Source organism: Anolis sagrei, chromosome 6 (genome assembly GCF_037176765.1).
Source record: "Anolis sagrei isolate rAnoSag1 chromosome 6, rAnoSag1.mat, whole genome shotgun sequence".
NCBI classification, from domain to species: domain Eukaryota; kingdom Metazoa; phylum Chordata; class Lepidosauria; order Squamata; family Dactyloidae; genus Anolis; species Anolis sagrei.
Window position 1 is genome coordinate 48,971,714 of NC_090026.1, and position 21,219 is coordinate 48,992,932.

Sequence of the window (21,219 nt, forward strand, 5' to 3'; positions counted from 1 at the left end):
GAGACAAGATGGAACTGCCTTCTTGGCCCCTCTCTTCACTGATCTCAGAGCAGCAGTTGGTTCTGGGGAAGGGCTCCCAATTGATGACATTGGAGGCAAGATGGAACTGCCTTCATGGCCCCTCTCTTCACTCTGATCTCAGAGCAGCAATTGGTGCTGGGGGTGGGGGCAAGATTGAACTGCCTTCATGGCCCCTCTCTTCACTCTGATCTCAGAGCAGCAATTGGTGCTGGGGGTGGGGGCAAGATGGAACTGCCTTCATGGCCCCTCTCTTCACTCTGATCTCAGAGCAGCAATTGGTGCTGGGGGTGGGGCAAGATGGAACTGACTTCATGGTCCCTCTCTTCATTCTGATCTTGGAGTAGCAGTTGGTGCTGGAGGGGGGGCTCCCAATTGATGACATTGGAGGCAAGATGGAACTGCCTTCCTGGTCCCTCTCTTCATTCTGATCTCAGAGCAGCAGTTGGTGCTGGAGGGCAAATAAACAATCTGCTCCCTGGTGCACTTAAGGTGACAAGTAACGTCACTGGAAAACATAAAGGTGAAGAGATGTTATAAAGAGGTGAACCAAAGACCAAATTGTATTGTCAAAGGCCTTCACGTCCGGAATTACTGGTGTGTTGTGCAGTTTCCAGACTGAATGGCCATATTCTCCTGACATTTTGCCTGCATCTGTGGCTGGCATCTTGAGGATAATCTGAAGATTCCATCTACAGATGCAGGCAAATGTCAAGAGAAAATGCTGCTAAAACACGCCATACAGCCCAAAGACACCACGCAACACCCCAAAGACCCAATTTTCTGCCATTCACCAGGCATCAAACAGATAGCCCCTAATTCTCCCATTAACTTTCTGTCTTCTCTTGGCTGGTAACTGGAAGGCTGGGCAATACATCTAAAGAGACCTAGAAAACCCTAACCTATATATACCATAAATGTTTCTGGCCCAGTTTACCTGTCCAAATGCATCTCTCCCTATGAACCATCTAGGGACTTAAGATCATCTGGTGAGGCCCTGCTCTCAGTCCCGCCTCCGTCGCAGATGCGATTGGTGGGAACGAGAGACAGGGCCTTCTTAGCAGTGGTCCCTCGGTTATGGAATGCCCTCCCTAGAGATGTTAGACCGGCCCCTTCCATCCTAACATTTTGAAAGAGAGTCAGAACCTGGCTGTTTGAGCAGGCATTTGCAGATGCAGTTTAACAGACTAATTGAGATCCACGGAACGATTGGACAATGCGATGGAAAAATGATTTTAGTGATGAGACGCTGAGGACTTGTGTTTTAAGGTTTTTTATTGTTTTATTGCTTTTATATGGTTTGTATTATATGTAATGTTTTAAACTGTATTTATGTTGTTTGGGGGCATTGATTTCTGACTGTAAACTGCCTCGTGTCACCTCCGGGTTGAGAGGGGCGGTATATAAATATGGTAAATAAATAAATAAATATACACATTGTCAAAGATAATTAGTTATTCATGTGTGTGTGTGTCTTGACATTGTTAACTTATGATGACCCTATAGGGCCTCTAGTGTAATTCTGAGTTGGAAATTGTCGTGTTTGACACTTAGAAATTCCTAGAGATGTGATATCACAAGTTTAAAAAACATGCAATTTCTTTATTTGCATTGTTTAACTTTTATGGCTATCCTGTGCCCTAAACCCAGCAAATGTAAAAGTCCAAATGTAATTTATTGCGTTCTTCTTCCCAACAGATAAAAACTCTTGAAAAGGCTGGGATGCTGCATCGGACAAAAATAGCTGATAAAGGGAAGCGTTTGAGGTAAAGCAGACCTCTTGGGGATCTTATCACATTAGGAAATACTTTGTTTCTGAGACTGTTTGAGAATGTTTTGAAACGGGTCCCATCACATAATGTTTGCCCCATCCTGTCAATATTCTGTCAAAATCCATCTGCAAAGCGTTGTAGAAACTGATTATTTGCATATTTATTCTTTACTAGCCATCCCTTGCCACGCGTTGCTGCGGCCCAGTCTGTGTATTTGTGTTTTGTGTGTGTGTGTATGTGTATATGTGTATATATGTGTGTTTGCATATATATGTGGTTTTGCGCATGCGTTGTAATGTATTTTTGGGGTGTTTTGGGGGGGGGGCTTTTTAAGCCCCTTCTGCTGTGTTTTTAGTGTTTTTTATGAGTGATGGTCACTTGTTGGCCTGAGAGATGTATTGTGTCCAAATTTGGTGTCAGTTTGTCCAGTGGGTTTTGAGTTATGTTAAACCCACAAATGAACATTACATTGTCGAAGGTTTTCATGGCCGGAATCACTGGGTTGTTGTAGGTTTTTTCGGGCTATATGGCCATGTTCTAAAGGCATTTTCTCCTGACGTTTCGCCTGCATCTATGGCAAGCATCCTCAGAGGTAGTGAGGAAAGAAAGGAGGAAACCATGAAAATGAACAAAATCTCACTACCAGCATTAAAAAACTCTAAAATTAGAACAACACAACAACAGAGAGGAAACAAACAGGGACATCTAATTACCTCTCAATGAAAGATTGCTCCAGGCACTGCTAGGCAATCAAATGCTAATCAAGGTGATCAGTTGAAACATTCACACCTAGCTCCAGCAGACAAGAGTCCTTTGTCCCACCCTGGTCATTCCACAGATATATAAAACCCTTTTTCCTATTCCAACAGACCTCACTACCTATGAGGATGCTTGCCATAGATGCAGGCGAAACGTCAGGAGAGAATGCCTTTAGAACATGGCCATATAGCCCGAGAAATCCTACAACAACCCAGAACATTACATTTTTATTTATATAGATTTATTATTTATCTATTTACTATATTTATATACCGCCCCTCTCAGCCCAAAAGGTGACTCGGAACAGTTTACAAATGGCAACAATTTGATGCCTCAACAGTCAAACAGTATAACTATCATAAAATACTATTTAAAAAAAAGTATAACTATCATAAAATACTATTAAAAACATTAGCATCCAATATAAAAATATAAAACCGTACAAGCCTTAAAACATTGTCGTGAACATCTCATCTCAAGTCATTGTTCAATTGCGTCAACAAGTAATTCTATTATTTTGTATAGCTATGCCGTGTTTGGGAAGGCCTGCTCAAAAAGCCAGGTTTTCACTTTTCTCCGAAAAGTCAAGAGCGAGGGAGCCGATGTTATATCTTTAAGCAGAGTGTTCCACAGTCGAGGAGTCACCGTGGAGAAGGCCTTGTCTCTCGTCTCCGCCAAACGCATCTGCGAGGAAGGCGGGAATGAGAGCAGGGCCTCCTCAGAAGATCTTAACATTCTAGATGGTTCATAAGGATACATTTCTAATTCTGTTTTTTGAAATACTATGGTTCATTCCATTGCTGAAGTGCTGTTTGTGTGTGAGAGGAAAATCTGTATTCATCTCATCAGCAACAATACTTTTTAAAAGGTGTTTTGAATGGATTGGGAAGAGCCAGCCTATGGTGTGATAAGTCAAAGCACCGTATTTTAAATCATAAGAATAATAATAATCAGGTTTGATGATGAGAGTATGCAGCCCGTCTCAAGACAGTGTGCATCCAGTCCTTAAAAAACATGGGATGCATAATGATATAAATGGAGTATATCCCAATGCGATAAGGTCAATGGCAGGGGTCCTCAAACCTTTTAAACAGGGGGCCAGTTCACTGTCCCTCAGACCATTGGAGGGCCAGACTGAATCCCACCAAAGATGCACCTGGGCCAAGGGAGGCGGCAAGGAAAGCGGCCCCAAAGCCGCTTCACTTGCCACCTCTCTCACCAACTTCTGCCTTCAGGATGAGGCGAGAAAGAACCCGTCCCGAGTGCAGGAGAAGGCCAGACTGGGCCAAGGGCGGCGGCAGGTGAAGCGACCCCAAAGCCGCACCCGCCACCTCTGTTGCCATCTCCTGCCTTCGGGATGAGGCAAGGCCCCGTCCTGAAGGCAGGAGAAGGCCAGGCTGGGCCAAGGGCGATGGCAGGGGAAATGGCCCCAAAGCCACTTCGCCCACCACCTCCCTCATCATCTCCTGCCTTCAGGATGAGGTGAGGCCGCATCCCGAGGGCAGGAGAAGGCCAGGCTGGGCCAGGGAAGTGGCAGGTGACGCGGCCCCAAAGCTGTTTCGCCCGCTTCCTCCCTCGCCATCTCCTGCTTTCGGGATGAGGCAAGGCCCTGTCCCAAAGGCAGGAGAAGGCCAGGCTGGGCCAGGGAAGCAGCAGGCGACGCGGCCCCAAAGCCACTTCGCCCACTTCCTCCCTCGCCATCTCCTGCCTTCGGGATGAGGCGAGGCCCCATCCCGAAGGCAGGAGAAGGCCAGGCTGGGCCAAGGGAGGTGGCAGGGGAAGCGGCCCTAAAGCCGCATCGCCTGCCGTCTCCCTCGCCATCTCCTGCCTTCAGATGAGGTGAGGCCCCATCCTGAAGGCAGGAGAAGGTCAGGCTGGGCCAAGGGAGGCGGCAGGGGAAGCAACCCCAAAGCCACTTCGCCCACTTCCTCTCTCGCCAATTCCTGCCTTCGGGATGAGGCGAGGCCCCATCCTGAAGGCAGGAGAAGGCCAGGCTGGACCAAGGGAGGTGGCAGGGGAAGCGGCCCTAAAGCCGCATCGCCTGCCGTCTCCCTCGCCATCTCCTGCCTTCGGAATGAGGCAAGGCCCCATCCCGAAGGCAGAAGAAGGCCAGGCTGGGACAAGGGAAGCGGCATGTGATGCGGTCCCAAAGCTGCTGCTGCCTCCCTTGCCATCTCCTGCCTTCAGGATGAGACAAGGCCTCATCCCGAAAACAGGAGAAGGCCAGGCTGGGCCAAGGGAGGCGGCAGGCGATGCGGCCTCAAAGGGGGACTCACCCTTTTCCACACCCTGCAGGCTGGATAAATGCCCTCGGGGGGCCGGGGCCAGCCCGCAGTCCATAGTTTGAGGACCCCTGGTCTATGGTATATTCTGGATCTATCATCCAATCTCCCCCCATAGTTCTTTATGGTGAAAGATTGAACATACACTAGGACTTTTAAATATACAAAAAGAAAGAGGGCAGTTTTGAAAAATTCATGGTCAGAATTAAATATGTGAGTTCTGATTGATTTTTTCTACAGTAATATAAAAACAGAGCCAAATTTCAGTGACAAGGGCGCAAGGGGGTTGGGATAGTGTGAAGATATTGGGTTTTATGAACAAAGTAATTACAGAAAGCTACTAAAAGAGTAAGTAGTTCCCTAGAGAATGAGTCAAGGTGTGATCACTTCAAAAGAGGTCAGCTGAAAACAGTTATTTCTGACCACAACAATTAGTTTAAATGGAGGCTTTTCAAGGCAGCTCAGCAATTCCATGCTGTGAGCAAAAGATGGGCAGAAAGTCCCTGGAGTGATGCCAATCACTTTAAACCAATTTGGAATTAAAAAATACGTTATGACATAGTCACCTTCAGTCTAACTCTTGGGGGAGGAGGAATGGGGGAATGTACAAAGTGTTATATAAGCTCATAGTTTATGATAGTCTTGCAAGGGAAGAGGATTAATTTAGTAGAAACAGAAAGTCAGAGACCAGAACCAAAAAGCATGAAAACTCTTATCTAATTGTACTATGTTTCAACCTAACTCTGTGGATGTTATCTCACAAGGCTGATAAAGTGTAATTATGGCAGGATAAAAGCACCTTTGGAAGTGGCTTCTTTCACAATATTGTGTCTGTCAAATAGTTGCATTAAAGAGTCCCTAAGTTACAAACATCCAACTTTCAAATGACTCATAGTTAAGAATGGGGGTGAGACAACAGGAAGTGAAAGAAATATACTCTTGGGAGGGAAATCCACTCCTGAAAGAGTTATCAAGGGGAAAAGGTGTCTCTGCTGAAACTTTATCACAAATCCTTGTTTCCACAACTTGCCATTTTTTTCAAAATTCATTTATCACAGGGACAGAAAGTGAGGTGAAATCTTCTGAACAGGGACACAGACTACTAAACAAACATCACAGGGGTGTTAATCCTTCCCTGTGTTATCCATAGATAGATACTAGATAGATAGAGCTGGAGTTACACTTAAAATTGTACCTGTTCCAACTAGTAAATAAATTCAACTTAAGAACAAACCCTCAGAACCTATCTTGTTCGAAACTTGGCAACTGCCTGATTGGATCACCTCTTTTCATTATTGGGAAAAATTCACCAACAAGTCCAGTATTGTCCACGCTTTGGTTACATCCAGATTGGACTATTGCAATGCACTCTACATGGGGCTGCCCTTGAAGACGGCCCGGAAATTACAACTGGTACAACGGGCGACAGCCAGGTTCCTTATTGGAGAAATTATAGGGAGCATACAACGCCCCTATTAAAACAGCTTCTTGTCTGCTGATAAGTTGCCAAACCAAATTCAAGGTGCATGTAATCTATATATATAAATCTGTTAGGTTGGTTCAACAGGACAGCAAAACTCCACAACCCCCCAACGAAACTGCACCAAAATTGCCATGCCCCAAGGACAACCCACTCGGTACAAACTAATCCACTCAGAATTGAAAACAACACAACAACACACAGATAAATCGCCAAAACAACTGAGCATGCGCACTGGAGCAAAGTCCCCAGCGCGCGCACACACATGGCCGAACGGCCAACGCACCCTCCGCACTTCCCTCCCTCCCTCGCCCCACCCAGCACGAACACATCGCCGCCCACACACACACAAACAACGCAACTTCCCCCCGCCCCCTTCCCTCCACCCCCTCCTTCATCTTACCTGTCCCACGCTGCCTCCAAGCCCCGCTCCGCACACTCCAAGCCTCGCCGCGCCGCATCCCCACCGGAAAGACACGCCACCTCCCTTCGCCCCACCCCTTCCCTCTGTGACTTACTCCTTCCTTCCTCCCTCCCCCTCCGGAAAGACACGCCGGAAAGGAGTAAGTCACGGAGGGAAAGGGTGGGGTAAAGGGAGGGGGCGTGTCTTTCCGGAGAGGGAGGGAGGAGGGAAGGAGTGAGTCACGGAGGGAAGGGGTGGGGCAAAGGGAGGGGGCGTGTCTTCAAAGTCACCCCCTGCCTTCGCCACCACCCCTTCCCTCCGTGACTCACTCCTTCCCTCCTCCCTCCCCCTCCGGAAAGACATGCCCCCTCCCTTCACCCCACCCCTTCCCTCCGTGATTCACTCCTGGAAGGAAAGGGGTGGGGCAAAGGGAGGGGGCGTGTCTAACTAGAGAGGGAAGGAGGAGGGAAGGAGTGAGTCACGGAGGGAAGAGATGGGGCGAAGGGAGGGGGCGTCTCTTCAAAGTCGCCCCCTCCCTTTGCCCCCACCCCTTCCCTCCCTGACTCACTCCTTCCCTCCTCCCTCCCTCTCCGGAAAGACACGCCCCCTCCCTTCGCCCCACCCCTTCCCTCCGTGACCTTGAGTATGGGAGTTGTAGTTCACCAACATCCAGACAGCACTGTGGACTCAAACAATGATGGATCCGGACCAAACTTGGCATAAGCATTCAATACGCCCAAATATGAACACAGATGGAGTTTGAGGGAAATAGACCTTGACATTTGGGAGTTGTAGTCACTGGGATTCAGAGTTCACCAACACTCAAAGAGCATCCTGAACCCCACCAACGACAGAATTGGGGCAAACATGCCACACTGAACCCCCATGACCAACAGAAAATATTCAAGTTTACACACAAGCATAAAGAAGGGGGAGGAAGGAGGGATGCCAGAGAGAGGGGGGGGGAAGAGAGCGAGGGAAGGAAGGAAGAGAGGCCAGGCAGAGACTTCAAAACTCTTACTAAAGGCCACAGCAACGCGTGGCAGGGCACAGCTAGTGACCTATAAAGCCCTAAACGGTTCAGGCCCTGCCTATCTTCACAAGCGCATCTCCATCTATGAACTGGCACGAACTCTAAGATCCTCCTTGGAGGCCCACCTCTCGCTCCCACCTCCGTCACAAGTATGGTTGGTGGGGACGAGGAAAAGGGCCTTCTCAGTGGTGGCCCCCCACCTCTGGAACGCCCTTCCAAGGGAAATAAGACAGGTCCCATCCCTCCCCTCTTTTCATAAGAGTTTGAAGACTTGGTGGTTTCAACAAACCTTTGAGAGTGACCAGTTCTAGCTCAGCCCAGACACTGTCCGGACACAATCTAGCCCCCTATATATTACCCTGGTCATTCTCCTAACAGGTCCCTGGAAATGGCCCATCCCTGCTATGGTCGCTTACCTATTACAGTACTGTACCTAAATGCCGATCCATCTTATTTCAATTTGTAACCAGCCTTTTTAATTGTCCTGACCCTTTCCTTTTCAATGCCCTAACAAATAAACATGAAGAGCAGGCAGGATTTTTGTTTAATATTTATATGCTGTTGGGTAATTCCATGCTTATGTTGCTGTTACTGTTATTTTTTGTTCATGTTGTGACTCTGTATGTTTTGATGTTGTTGCTTGGAAACCGCCCTGAGTCCCCCCGGGGAGATAGAGCGGTATGTACATAAAGTATTATTATTATTATTATTATTATTGACACAAAAGCACAGTATGTCGCAGCAAATGAGATCTATATGCTGGATTTCGTATCACAAAATCACAAGTCAAACACTTCCCAAGCATCTAGGACTGTGTGATGTATTCTTGAATGATGCTTGCAGATCCAAGTAAGGTGGCTTTTTGCAGTTGACAGATCGTGATTTTGTCAATGTTTTATTGTTTCCAAATGCCGGCTGAGATCTTTTGGCACGGCATCCAGTGTGCCAATGACCACTGGGACCACCTATACTGGTTTATGCCAGAGCCTTTGCAGTTTGATTTTGAGGTCTTGATAGCGGCTGAGTTTTTCCTGTTGTTTTTCCTCTTGTTTTTCCTCAATGCGACTGTCACCTGGTATGGCGACATCAATCATCCAGACTTTTTTCTTTTCCACAATCATGATGTCTGGCGTGTTGTGTTCCAAAACTTTGTCAGTCTGGATTCGAAAGCCTACAATATTTTTGCATGTTCATTTTCCATGACTTTTGCGGGCTTATGATCCCACCAATTCCTTACTGCTGGCAGGTGGTACTTGTGGCATAAGTTCCAGTGAATCATTTGGGCCACAGTGTTGTGCCTTTGTTTGTAGTCCATCTGTGCGATTTTCTTGCAACAGCTGAGGAGATGGTCCATGGTTTCATCAGCTTCCTTGCACCGTCTGCATTTATTATTATTATTATTATTATTATTATTATTATTATTATTTTACTACTTTTTCTTGTGCAATAAATTCCTGAAATACTGATATTGTTTAGCCAAGAAAGCTTTTGTGAGAATGCTGAAAATACACAACTGTATAATTGTGGTGGAGCCCCCGGTGGCTCAGTGGGTTAAAGCACTGAGCTGCTGAGCTTGTTGATCAAAAGGTCGCAGGTTCGATTCCAGGGAGCGGCGTGAGCTTCCGCTGTCAGCCCTAGCTTCTGCCAACCTAGCAGTTTGAAAACATGCAAGTGTGAGTAGATCAATAGGTACTGCTCCAGCGGGAAGGTAACGGCGCTCCATGCAGTCATGCCGGCCACATGACCTTGGAGGTGTCTATGGACAACGCCGGCTCTTCGGCTTAGAAATGGAGATGAGCACCACACCCCAGAGTCAGACATGACTGGACTTAATGTCAGGGGACAACCACACACACACACACACACACACATAATTGTGGCAAAATGGGAGGGAAATAGAAAAAATGCAATATTGATTTGATGAGTAGAGTGAACATAGGTAGGAAGTGAGATTGCGTGCAAAAACTGATGGTGGGAATTTGCATCAACAAAGTGTGAGCGTAGTGTCGCTGCAGCAGGGTGTGAAAGCAATAATTCCAATAATACTATATTCCTGAGTTATCAGCGTCATTACCTAATTGCTTCTATCATAAAAACATGGGAAAAGTTTATTAAACTGCAGTAACTTTGCTTTTTGTGGGAGGGACATCTTGCAGCACATTTTGCTATAGTTTTCCAATGAATATCTCATTGTGGCAGCCACAAAAACAAAGTTTCTGGGGTATAACAATTACTTTCAAAGTAAGTACAGCACAATTAAACAGGAATAATACTTTCAAACCAGGAACAGATATTTTTTCAAATGTTGTTACCTTGTGTAATAGTTTGTTTTCATTTGTTTAAACAATGGGAGCTACAAGATAATAATCCTGAGAAGCAGCAAACTTTATAGCACAATAAATCTTTTAGTCTTTCACAGCGTCATATGGTCTGTTTGTTTTTGCACAGCCATGCCCAGAGAATCTTCTGGGTTAAGTGTTATAAAGTGTATAAAAAGCAGCAGGAGAAAAAAAGGAGGAAAGGCTGTTGAAGTCTTGACCTTGAGATCCAACCATGCAGACATCATGATTTCACCATGAAGTCTGTCCCTCCCTTCCCCTCTTTCTCACTTCCACATGCTTTTTGCGACATCTTGCCTGATGAGGAAATCCGGAAAGCTTGCCCACAATGCATATCTCATTGGGCTTGGTAAATAAATGGGGAGGGGGGGGGGGGAGTTGACATTTTCTGCTGTAGCATAAATCAGAGTTTGCTGTTGTGTCCAATCTAGCAAATATGCATTGAAGAAGTGACTCGTTCAATCAGCACTACACTGAACCATAGAATCATAGAATCAAAGAGTTGGAAGAGACCTCATGGGCCATCCAGTCCAACCCCCTGCCAAGAAGCAGGAATATTGCATTCAAATCACCCCTGACAAATGGCCATCCAGCCTCTGCTTAAAAGTTTCCAAAGAAGGAGCCTCCACCACACTCCGGGGCAGAGAGTTCCACTGCTGAACGGCTCTCACAGTCAGGAAGTTCTTCCTAATGTTCAGATGGAATCTCCTCTCTTGTAGTTTGAAGCCATTGTTCCACGTCCTAGTCTCCAAGGAAGCAGAAAACAAGCTTGCTCCCTCCTCCCTGTGGCTTCCTCTCACATATTTATACATGAACCACATCCAAGTTATCCTCTTTTACAAGGAAGGAGCAGAAAAGCCAGGAGAAACATTCAACCAGTACTTGAAGAGTACTTTCTTATGTTATTATATTTTGGCCAAGTTATTATAGAATCAAAGGAAAGTCCTCCTGCCAATCTGCTTTTCCATATCAGGTTAATGCGCTTTTGTTCAACTACATCTTCTAAGATATTTTGATATGTTTTAATTTCTTTGGCACGTGGGTGATTTAAATTATTGAATATATCGGTTGGTTTTCTGCTCTGCATTTTGTTGGCCTTGGTATTATTGCATTCTTTGGATTCCCTGCTTTCATAAAGGAACCAAAGGAACTATCTTGCCAACATATGTTGAGAGTTTCTCCTCCTTTTTCTCACACTCCCTTTACAAGAGTCATTCTTTGCAGAAAAATTGGGGATCACAACCAGACACAGTGAAGACATCAGCCCTTGCGCTATGCTACTCTGCTGCTGAGTATGCATGCCCAGTGTGGAACACATCTCACCATGCTAAAACAGTGGATGTGGCTCTTAATGAGACATGCCACATTATCACAGGGTGTCTGCGCCCTATACCACTGGAGAAATTACACTGTCTAGTTGGTATTGCACCACCTGACATCCACCAGTAAGTAGCAGCCAATAGTGAAAGGACCAAGGCAGTGACATCTCCAGCTCATCCCTTGTTTGGGTATCAGCCAGCACGTCAACGACTTAAATCACGAAATAGTTTCCTAAGATCTACAGAGACACTCGCTGGAACACCCCAGCAAGCAAGAGTCCAAAAGTGGCAGGCTCAAACCCAGAACCTCAATCAATGGCTGATACCAAATGAGAGACTCCCCCTGGGCACATAGAAAACTGGGTGACTTGGACGATGCTGAACAGACTATGCTCTGGCACTATGAGATGTAGAGCCAATCTTAAGATATGGGGATACAAAGTGGAATCCACGACATGCGAGTGTGGAGAAGAGCAAGCCACTGACCGCCTACTGCAATGCAACCTGAGCCCTGCTACATGCACAATGGAGGACCTCCTTGCGGCAACACAAGAGGCACTCCAAGTGTCCAGATACTGGTCAAAGACATTTAATCAACTACCAAGCTTGCAAACTTTGAGTTTGGTCTGTTTGTTTGTTTGTTTTGTTTTGTTAAAAATGTAATACAAATGTCTGGTTGCTCCTGACACGATAAATAAAATAAATGCAGAAAAACTGTGAGTTGGGTATCTTTCTAATGTCTGTTCTTTCTCTGAAGGAAAGCCACTACTAAGCATTTGCATGTCAAGATACTTAATCCTTTTGCTGCCTTCTTTTCTTCGTGAATTGGTCTTTATGCTTCTGTTTAAACCACCTCTATTCCAGAGTTTTCTGTGCTATTCTCTCCTTGCAAAACCAAAGTTGTGATATTCTAATTTTAAATGCAGAGGAGATACTGCCTCATCTAGTGTCAGCTGAGAAAATATTTATGACTAGCTGTACCCGGCCACGCGTTGCTGTTGCCCATTGTGGAGAAATGGGAAAGAAAGAAAAGAGAAAGAGCTGGTTTCTAAGTTATCAATACAGAACTGTAGTGGCAAAGTGTCAACCTAATATAGGCCCATTTCAGTCTCCTTGAGGCCAAAGGGTTATATGGATGTGTGGAAGGGCCCTGGGTTACCTGAGTCCACAATGCCATATAATCCAATTCAAAGATACTATATAGGTAATAATATTATTGTTATTGTTATAGATGTATAGATACTATTATAGGCATATAGATATTATTATAGACACAAATATTATTATTAAAGGCATATAGGTATTGTTATCGATGTTATTTATTTATTTAGTATCAAAAGCATTGCATAAATTAGTATAAAACTGATAAAAATAGAAGGAGCACAGGGCTAAATATCTTTTGAGAAAAAATGGGCAAAAGATGTATGGATATTATTACATACCTATAGATATTATTAAAGGCATATAGATATTATTATTATAGATCTATACATATTATTATACGTATATAATAATGATGATGACACGGATGACACGATAAAATAAATAAATAAATAAATAAATACGTATATAGATATTATTATTATTATTATTATTATAGACATAGATATTATTATAGACATATAGAAATTATTATTATTATAGATGTATAGATATCATTGACATATATTATTATTATAGACATATGGATATTATTATAGACCTATAGATACTATTAAAGGCATATAGACATTATTATTACAGGCATACAGATATTATTATAGACATGTATCATATATATATATATATATATATATATATATATATATATATTTGACTTATAGATATTATTATTGTAGACATTATAGCCCAGGGTTGCTATAAAGTAAAAATGGATGGCCATCTTTCGGGAGTGTTTTGATTGTGCCTTCCTGGACAGCCTTTCCTAACTCACAGAGCATGCATTTCCTGTTTTTGTCCTTTCTTTGAATACTGGACTTCATTTCTCAGAATTCCTTCCCATAACTCAATATGGGTAAGCTTTCTGGGAGTTGAAGTATGTAGTATGTATGTAGTATGAAGTATGTAGAGATATGTGTGTGCATATAGATGTGTGTGTGTGCCTGCCTACATGCACACGCACACACACACACACACAAACAGAATCCCTCCTGTGTGAGACTCAATATTATCCAGTTCAAAGCAGATAATCTGAATTATATGGTAGTGTAGAAGGGGCCTACATTTCTTGAATGGTTATACCCTCTGCACCATGATACCATCATTTGTGAAAGATTTTGTATAGCTTCCTCACTCTCAGCCTCTAAGCATATACCAAAGCCCACTGCCCCCAAAAGATATCAAAGCCCGCTAACCCAAAGTCTCCGTTTCAGGTCACTCAGTTGGCCTGTCTCATTGAATTAAGTATCATTTCTCTTTGGGTTTTCTTTCAGGAAGAACTGGAGTGCTTCATGGACAGTCTTGGAAGGTGGTGTCTTGACATTTTTCAAGGACTCCAAGCATTCTGCTTCTGGCGGTGTGGTGAGTCCTTTCGCAGTCTTGTTTTGATGTCCTGATCTTTGGCCAGGCTTTCTTATCTTACTATCTTGTACTTGGATGCATGAATTAATGTTATTGTTATACTGTAGCTCATAATTTTGCATTTAAATTCTGCATCTCATACAAACTCTCAATCATATACACCGCCAAATTACAAACAAGATAGATTTTGTAGATTTATTATTAAGTTAAATGTATATGTAAGTCGGAACAGGTACATTGTTTAAGTGGAATTCCAGGCAAAGGTATATATATATATATTTAGTTTTTGATAGCATAGAGAAGGTCTAACAGCCTTGCGATGTTTCTTTTGCTGTCTGTGCCCCTGTTCAGAAGATTTCACCTCACTTTCTGTCCCTACGATAACTGGATTTTGAAAAATGTGGCTTTTTGTGAAAATAAGTATTGGTGAGAAAACTTCAGTGGAGACACCTTTTCCCCATAATAACTCTTTCTGGAGGGATTTTTCCTTTCGAGGGGTAGCTTTCTGTCATGTCATTTTGTTGTGGCTTTTATATTGAAAAATTGAACTTAATTACAAGTCGATATTTCTAACTATTTAGTCTCAAGCTCTGACACGGGCTCCTATTTTGCTTCACTCTTAGAAACATCCTTCTGTGTTGAGTTGCCCAGAGTACACCGTGGATCTTCATGGAGCAACACTTTCTTGGGCAGCCAAAGACAAGTCAAGCAAAAAGAATGTCTTGGAGGTAACAGATAGTTACAATCTCTGGCGACCTGTTTGGGTATCCCATAGCAGCTGGTAATGCAAGAATTCAGGCGGAGAATGCAAAGACTTATGGTACTCACTAAAACCACAAAAGTTATACCCACACACGTGGATGGCCAACTGTATGTGGTTATAGTGCTATGATTTCACTTTAACTGCTATAGATCAGGCATGGGAAACTTCAGCCCTCCAGGTGTTTTGGACTTCAACCTCCACAATTCCTAACAACCGGTTTGCCCATGCCTGCTATAGATCCATGTTGTGGAATCTTGAGATTTGCAATTTAGAGAGGGATCATTGTCTTATTTATTTATTTATTCAAATATTTGTAGCCCGCCTTTCTCTACCCCCGAAGGGGTCTCAGGGCAGCTTACAGGCGGCAACAATTCGATGCCCCATGTATACAACAGATAAAACAACAGTTACACAATAAAAACATTAATTAGATTAAAAACCATTTAAAATACTACAAATAGCCCAAGTTCTACAATGAACATCCTAATCCAAAGGCAGTCCACAGTTCGTTTTCCATAGCTTTGTCATTATTTTTATTATCAGCCTGCTATCCGAATGCCTGGTCCCATAGCCACGTCTCCAGCTTTTTCCTAAAGGAAAGAAGGGAAGCAGTTGACTTAATTTCACTGGGGAGTGAGTTCCATAGGCGGGGGGAGGGGGGCACTTCCAAGAAGGCCCTGTCCCTCGTCTACACCAAGCACATTTGCTATTGCTGTTTTTAAATTGTTTTAAATTGTTTTTAAATTGTGTTAGATTTTAGTCATTCTTGTAAACCGCTCCGAGCCCCAGGGGAGTGGCGGCATATAAGTTCGAACAATAAATAAATAAATTTGTGACGAAGGTGGGACCGAGAGCAGGGCCTCCCCGGAAGATCATAAATTTCAAGTGGGACGTAAGGGGAGATACGTTCGGACAAGTAAGCTGGGCCAGAACTGAATAGGGCTTTATAGGTCAAGACCTGCACTTTGAATTGTGCTCGGAAGTGTACCGGCAGCCAGTGGAGCTGACATAACAGGGAGGTGGTATGCTTCCAGTGAGTAGTCTGGCTGCCGCCCGTTGGACTAGTTGAAGTTTCCAAACCATCTTCAAAGGCAGCCCCACGTAGAGCGCATCGCAGTAGTCTATTCGGGATGTAACAAGAGCATGGACCACCATGGCCATATAAGACTTCCCAAGGTATGGGAAGTTTTAATTGTGCAAAAGCTCTCCCGGCCACCACCGAGACCTGGAGTTCCAGGCTCAGCGATGAGTCCAGGATCACTCCCAAGCTGCGAACCTGTGTCTTCAGGGGGAGTGTAACCCCATCCAACACAGACTGTAACCCTATACCCTGTTCGACCTTTCGACTTGTACCATACTGTGATTGTTCTATCAATTGTTGTATCATAATGTAATTCTGTTCTAGCTGAAAACACGGGACGGTTCTGAATACCTGATCCAGCATGATTCGGAGACCATCATTGGCACGTGGCAGAAGACAATTGCTAACAGCATCAGCAAACTGGTGAGCAGGGAAGGGATGTCATTATGGTGTTTCTGACACAATCTTTATTCAGCAAGATGCCAGATAAAGTCCCTGATAGATACTTCTTTGGCATGGAATTTAAGGGAAATGGGCAGACTTTATGACAGAAAGGAATTACAAACTTTCTAGGAATATTAGATGTGTCTACAGAAAGTATACCTTGTTCAAAATGCTTGGGACCTGCAATGTTTTGAGTTCCAGATTATTTTGGATTTTGGGTTACCAGATAGATAGATAGATAGATAGATAGATAGATAGATAGATAGATGATAGATAGATAGATAGATTTCCTTGTTTATAAGTACTGAAATACCTTGAACATGAGACCCAATTCCAACCACATAAGCTTACAGATATACTTAGGAGCTATAAGGCATCATGGCTATACAGTGCTTTTTGATGGGTAATGCTAGGAGTGGTTATCAGGAAGCACTCTTAGTCATTTCAGAAAGGCAAAAGTCAATTATATTGTAGCTGACATGACAAAAGATGCTTTGTATTTCTCCAGCCCACAGACATCCCTCTGGAAGAGGAAGACGAAAACACAGACTTGAAATCCAAGGAGACTCCAGGAAGCAACAAAGAGAGAGAGGCTGAAAAGAAGAGTCCAGGTCAGTGTCATTATTTGTAAATGTTATGTTTGCTGCTCAGTTTCAGAATGGAATTTTTAAAAAGTTGGAAGGTTGACATAATCAAAAATGGAAATGTCATATACATGTGAAGTTTGGTGAAAGTTCAAAGGGGCCTTAGATTTGATGGATCATTATGTTGATCTATAAATAGGAACGTGCAAGAGATATGAGACTCCTATTTCTTTAATATCCCCCTTTTCCACCCACCTATCAAAATTGTGACATGTGTGATTATTTGTTTTTGGTATTAAAAGATATATATTAAAAGATATATATATATATAAATATATATATATTTATATATATCTTTGGTGTATGTGTGTATATATGTATATATATATATATATATATATATATATATATATATATATATGGATTTGGAATTGCTATCTTGTTCCTTCATAGCTGTTCATCCAAGTTTCAGTCATCTTCTGATTGCTTGACAACAGTCTCTATTATGTCTGAGCAAACGTGTAGAAAGAGGTGCTGTCTGTATATACGAGGGGTATTTTTAAGTAAGGTCCGTTTTGTTGTAGACACTAGTAGTTCGCGCGCATACCGCAACAAGCGCGTGCGTCATGTACCGGCATGCCTCGGGAACAACTGTGCTCAGTTTCCGCTCTGTAGCTAACCTGTACGGTTCTGTTCTGTGCTTTAAAAATGTTTAAGACTATCAACTCACCCTCCACATGTGAGGTTCACTCAGTGATATGGTTTTTGTCAGCAAGGAACCTGCCTGCTGCAGAAATTCATCGACAGATTTGTGAAGTGTACGGTGATACTGTTATGAGTGAAAGCAAAGTGCGTAAGTGGGTACGACAATTCAAAGATGGCCGCGACAACGTCCATGATGAGGACCGCTCCGGTTGCCCTTCTTTGATTACAGACGATTTGGTGGCTTCAGTTGAAGCGAGGATTTATGAAGAGGGTATTTTAAAATTGGTTCAGAGGTATGATAAGTGTTTGAACAAACTTGGCAACTATGTTGAAAAATAGAGTGAAGTAGGTACTTTCTGAAAATAAATTTACTTTTTTGAAATAAACTTTCGTTGTGTACTTATCTTCAAACGGACCTTACTTTAAAAATACCCCTCGTAGAATCCCAAACAGCAACAAACTGTTTTTGAACCAAATAGATATTCCAGCTAAAAGAGATTGTCAACCTCAAAGACTGTGCAAGATTTCTAGCATTCGAGCTTTGAGGAACAAGCTTACATTCCCTCTCCCTGCTCCCCTTGAACACATGAGCAAATTCAGTGGAGCTGTACAGTGACATCTCTCCATCCTCCATAACAAATTGCCTAACTTACTCCCCTGCAGCTTCTTGGCACTCATCCAGTTCCCTCAACTCAGACAGCGATACCAACAAAGTCCGAAATAAGCTCCGGAAGTTTCTGCAGAAACGCCCGACCCTTCAGTCCCTGCGGGAGCGAGGCTACATCAAAGGTATAAAAATCACATTGAAGGTTTAATTTTTAAAACTCTTTTGTACATTTCTTGGATGCTTTTACATTTGATTATAAAACTTATAAATACTTTAACATGTGTTACTTTGCCACAGTAAGCCAGATACTGTCGATGAGATAAACCTTTTGGTTTACTGGCCAGATTAAATGTATGATTTGACTTTCTGATTTGGTGTGCTTTGTGTTTTGTTGATTCAGATCAGGTGTTTGGATGCGCTCTACAAGTCCTATGCGACCGCGAGAAGAGCACAGTGCCTCAGTTTGTTAAGCAGTGTATCACCACCGTGGAGAAGAGAGGTACACAATCCATTCTGCATCCATAACTTTGAGATTCCTTTCCCACACAATCCATATTATGAGTATTGCAATGATATGCACAATGCAAATTGAGCAGGACTCAGTTTGCTTTACAGTGTTCCCTCGCTACTTCGCGGTTCACTTTTAGTGGACTCATTGTTTTATGGGTTTTTGAAAATATTAATAAAAATATAAAATATTTACATCCAGTGGAGGCCAGGAACCCAGAAGTGCGGTGGCCTGATTGATTTTATTGATTCTGCTATGGTTTTATTATTCGATTGTTTTATTGTATTGAAATTGTATTTTATGGTCTTGGTACCAACTGTAAACCATCCCAAGTTGCCTGTGGGCTTAGAGGGACGGTATATAAATATAGTAAATAAATAAATAAGGCCTGCCTCCCTAGCCTGCTGCTGCCTGCGTGGCTCCTGAGGCTCTGCAGGGGTCTGTGGAGGTCAGGGGGGCAGGCAGGTGCCCTCGGGATGGGAAGCTCGGGTAAGAAAATAATATATAAAATAATGTATAAATATTAAAATTAATATGGCGTCCCTACTTTGCGGATTTTCACTTATTCCAGGGGGTCCTGGAATTGAACCCCTGCAATAAGTGAGGGAACACTGTATATTATTCCATCGAGTTAGGGAATTCTAAGTGGTTCTGAGAGTTACCTTCTTTAAAAACCATCCAATTCTTTTTGCCTGCCAGGTTAAGCTTCTGAACCTTCTGGGTCTGGTTATTTATTTATCGTGTCAGGAGTAACCAGACATTTGTATTACATTTTTGACAAGACAAACAAACAGACAAAATGCAAAATTTGCAAGCTTGGTAGTTGATTAAATGTCCTTTGACCAGTATCTGGCTACTTGGAGTGCCTCTGGTGGTGCCGCAAGGAGGTCCTTCATTGTGCATGTGGCAGGGCTCAGGTTGCATTGCAGCAGGTGGTCTGTGGTTTGCTCTCGCATGTCATGGATTCCACTTTGTAGCCCTATTTCGTAAGGTTGGCTCTGCATCTCGTGGTACCAGAGCGCAGTCTGGTCAGCGCCTTCCAAGTCGCCCAGTCTTCTGTGTGCCCAGGAGGGAGTCTCTCATTTGGTATCAGCCATTGATTGAGGTTCTGGGTTTGAGCCTGCCACTTTTGGACTCTCGCTTGCTGAGGTGTTCCAGCGAGTGTCTCTGTAGATCTTAGAAAACTATTTCTTGATTTAAGTCGTTGACGTCCTGGCTGATACCCAAACAGGGGATGAGCTGGAGATGTCACTGCCTTGGTCCTTTCACTATTGGCTGCTACTTCCTGGCAGATGTCAGGTGGTGCAATACCGACTAGACAGTGTAGTTTCTCCAATGGTGTAGGGTGCAGACATCCCGTGATGATGCGGCATGTTGGGTCTGGTGACAGCTCAGAAAAAAAATTGAGCAGAAGTCCCTGAAATTCTCAATCTCTTGCCCCAGCTCACAAATTTTATTTATTTATTTATTTATTTGTTTCATGCACTTTTACCCCGCCCTTCTCCCCTCTGAAGAGGGACTCAGGGTGGCCTCACAGAAGCACCATATGATGCTGTCAATTTGAAGTAGAATTAAAGCATTAAAAACCATTAAAACATTAAAAATCATTGAAACACATTATACAATTCATTAGACAGTTGATTATAAATGCCGGTAAAACCAAAACCAAGTCTACGTAGAGTCAATGTAAATATCCTAAGTCTTTTTTCCAATTGCTGCTATTCGATTAATCAAACGCCTGGTCCCAGAGCCAAGTTTTCACTTGTCTTCTAAAGGTCAGGAGGGAGGAGGCCAACCTAATGTCCCTGGGGAGAGAGTTCCACAGACATATGGCCACTGCCGAGAAGGCCCTGTCTCTCGTCCTCACCAACCACGTTTGCGATAATGGTGGGATTGAGAGCAGGACCTCTCTTGAAGATCTTAAACTTCGTGATGGGTCATGGGATGAGATACGTTGGGACAGGTAGTCTGGGCCAGAACCGTTTAGGAAACACAATAACTCATGCAAAATAAAGAATATATATGCAAATATCCTTAACTTGCATGGTTTCTCAACATGTATACCAAGAGCCATTCATAGCAATACCTTTGGTCTTGTGGGCCTCTAAAGAAAAATGCTGTCATTTCTGTTCTTTCTAGGCTTGGATATTGATGGACTTTACCGGATAAGTGGAAATCTAGCTACAATACAGAAATTGCGCTACAAGGTCGATCGTGGTAAGAGCTTTGGCAGTTGTGATTTGGTGGGAAAAGTCATTTGGGGCTCAATAAGTACTTTGTGGAAGAAGGATCTAGTGTGGCATTGCTGGATAGTGTGAATAGAATTAGGGAGTAGAAAAGTTCAAAATGCTGTACTTGAGTAAGAGAGAACAAGTAGTCACCTTATTTCCCTTGAACTGACTAGCTGTCTCTAGCTGCTAACTTAACAGAGCAATGCTGACTTGTTCAGTAGTGACTGGTGGCTGTCATGTCAGTGGGGCTGTAAACCCATTCCAGGCTTTGGCTAGCCTTTCAGGAGCTGTCCAAAGTGCTGAACATAGTTTCAGCACCTTGGAGAATTCCATTAAAGCCTGCAATGGATTTAGTACTCTGCTGATATGGG

General features: G+C 43.4%; 1 protein-coding gene across 3 annotated transcripts in view; it reads left to right on the forward strand.

The window, feature by feature from the left end:
• ARHGAP27 (Rho GTPase activating protein 27) overlaps positions 1–21,219 on the forward strand; it is a 117,457-nt gene that overhangs the window by 89,116 nt on the left and 7,122 nt on the right. For all 3 annotated transcript variants that reach the window (XM_067470092.1, XM_060781236.2, XM_067470093.1), the window contains exons 6-13: positions 1,717–1,784; positions 13,838–13,925; positions 14,549–14,653; positions 16,094–16,192; positions 16,722–16,824; positions 18,166–18,291; positions 18,510–18,608; positions 20,757–20,834. In XM_067470092.1, coding sequence (XP_067326193.1) covers positions 1,717–1,784; positions 13,838–13,925; positions 14,549–14,653; positions 16,094–16,192; positions 16,722–16,824; positions 18,166–18,291; positions 18,510–18,608; positions 20,757–20,834 — 766 coding nt within the window. The remainder of the gene's footprint in view (positions 1–1,716; positions 1,785–13,837; positions 13,926–14,548; positions 14,654–16,093; positions 16,193–16,721; positions 16,825–18,165; positions 18,292–18,509; positions 18,609–20,756; positions 20,835–21,219) is intronic.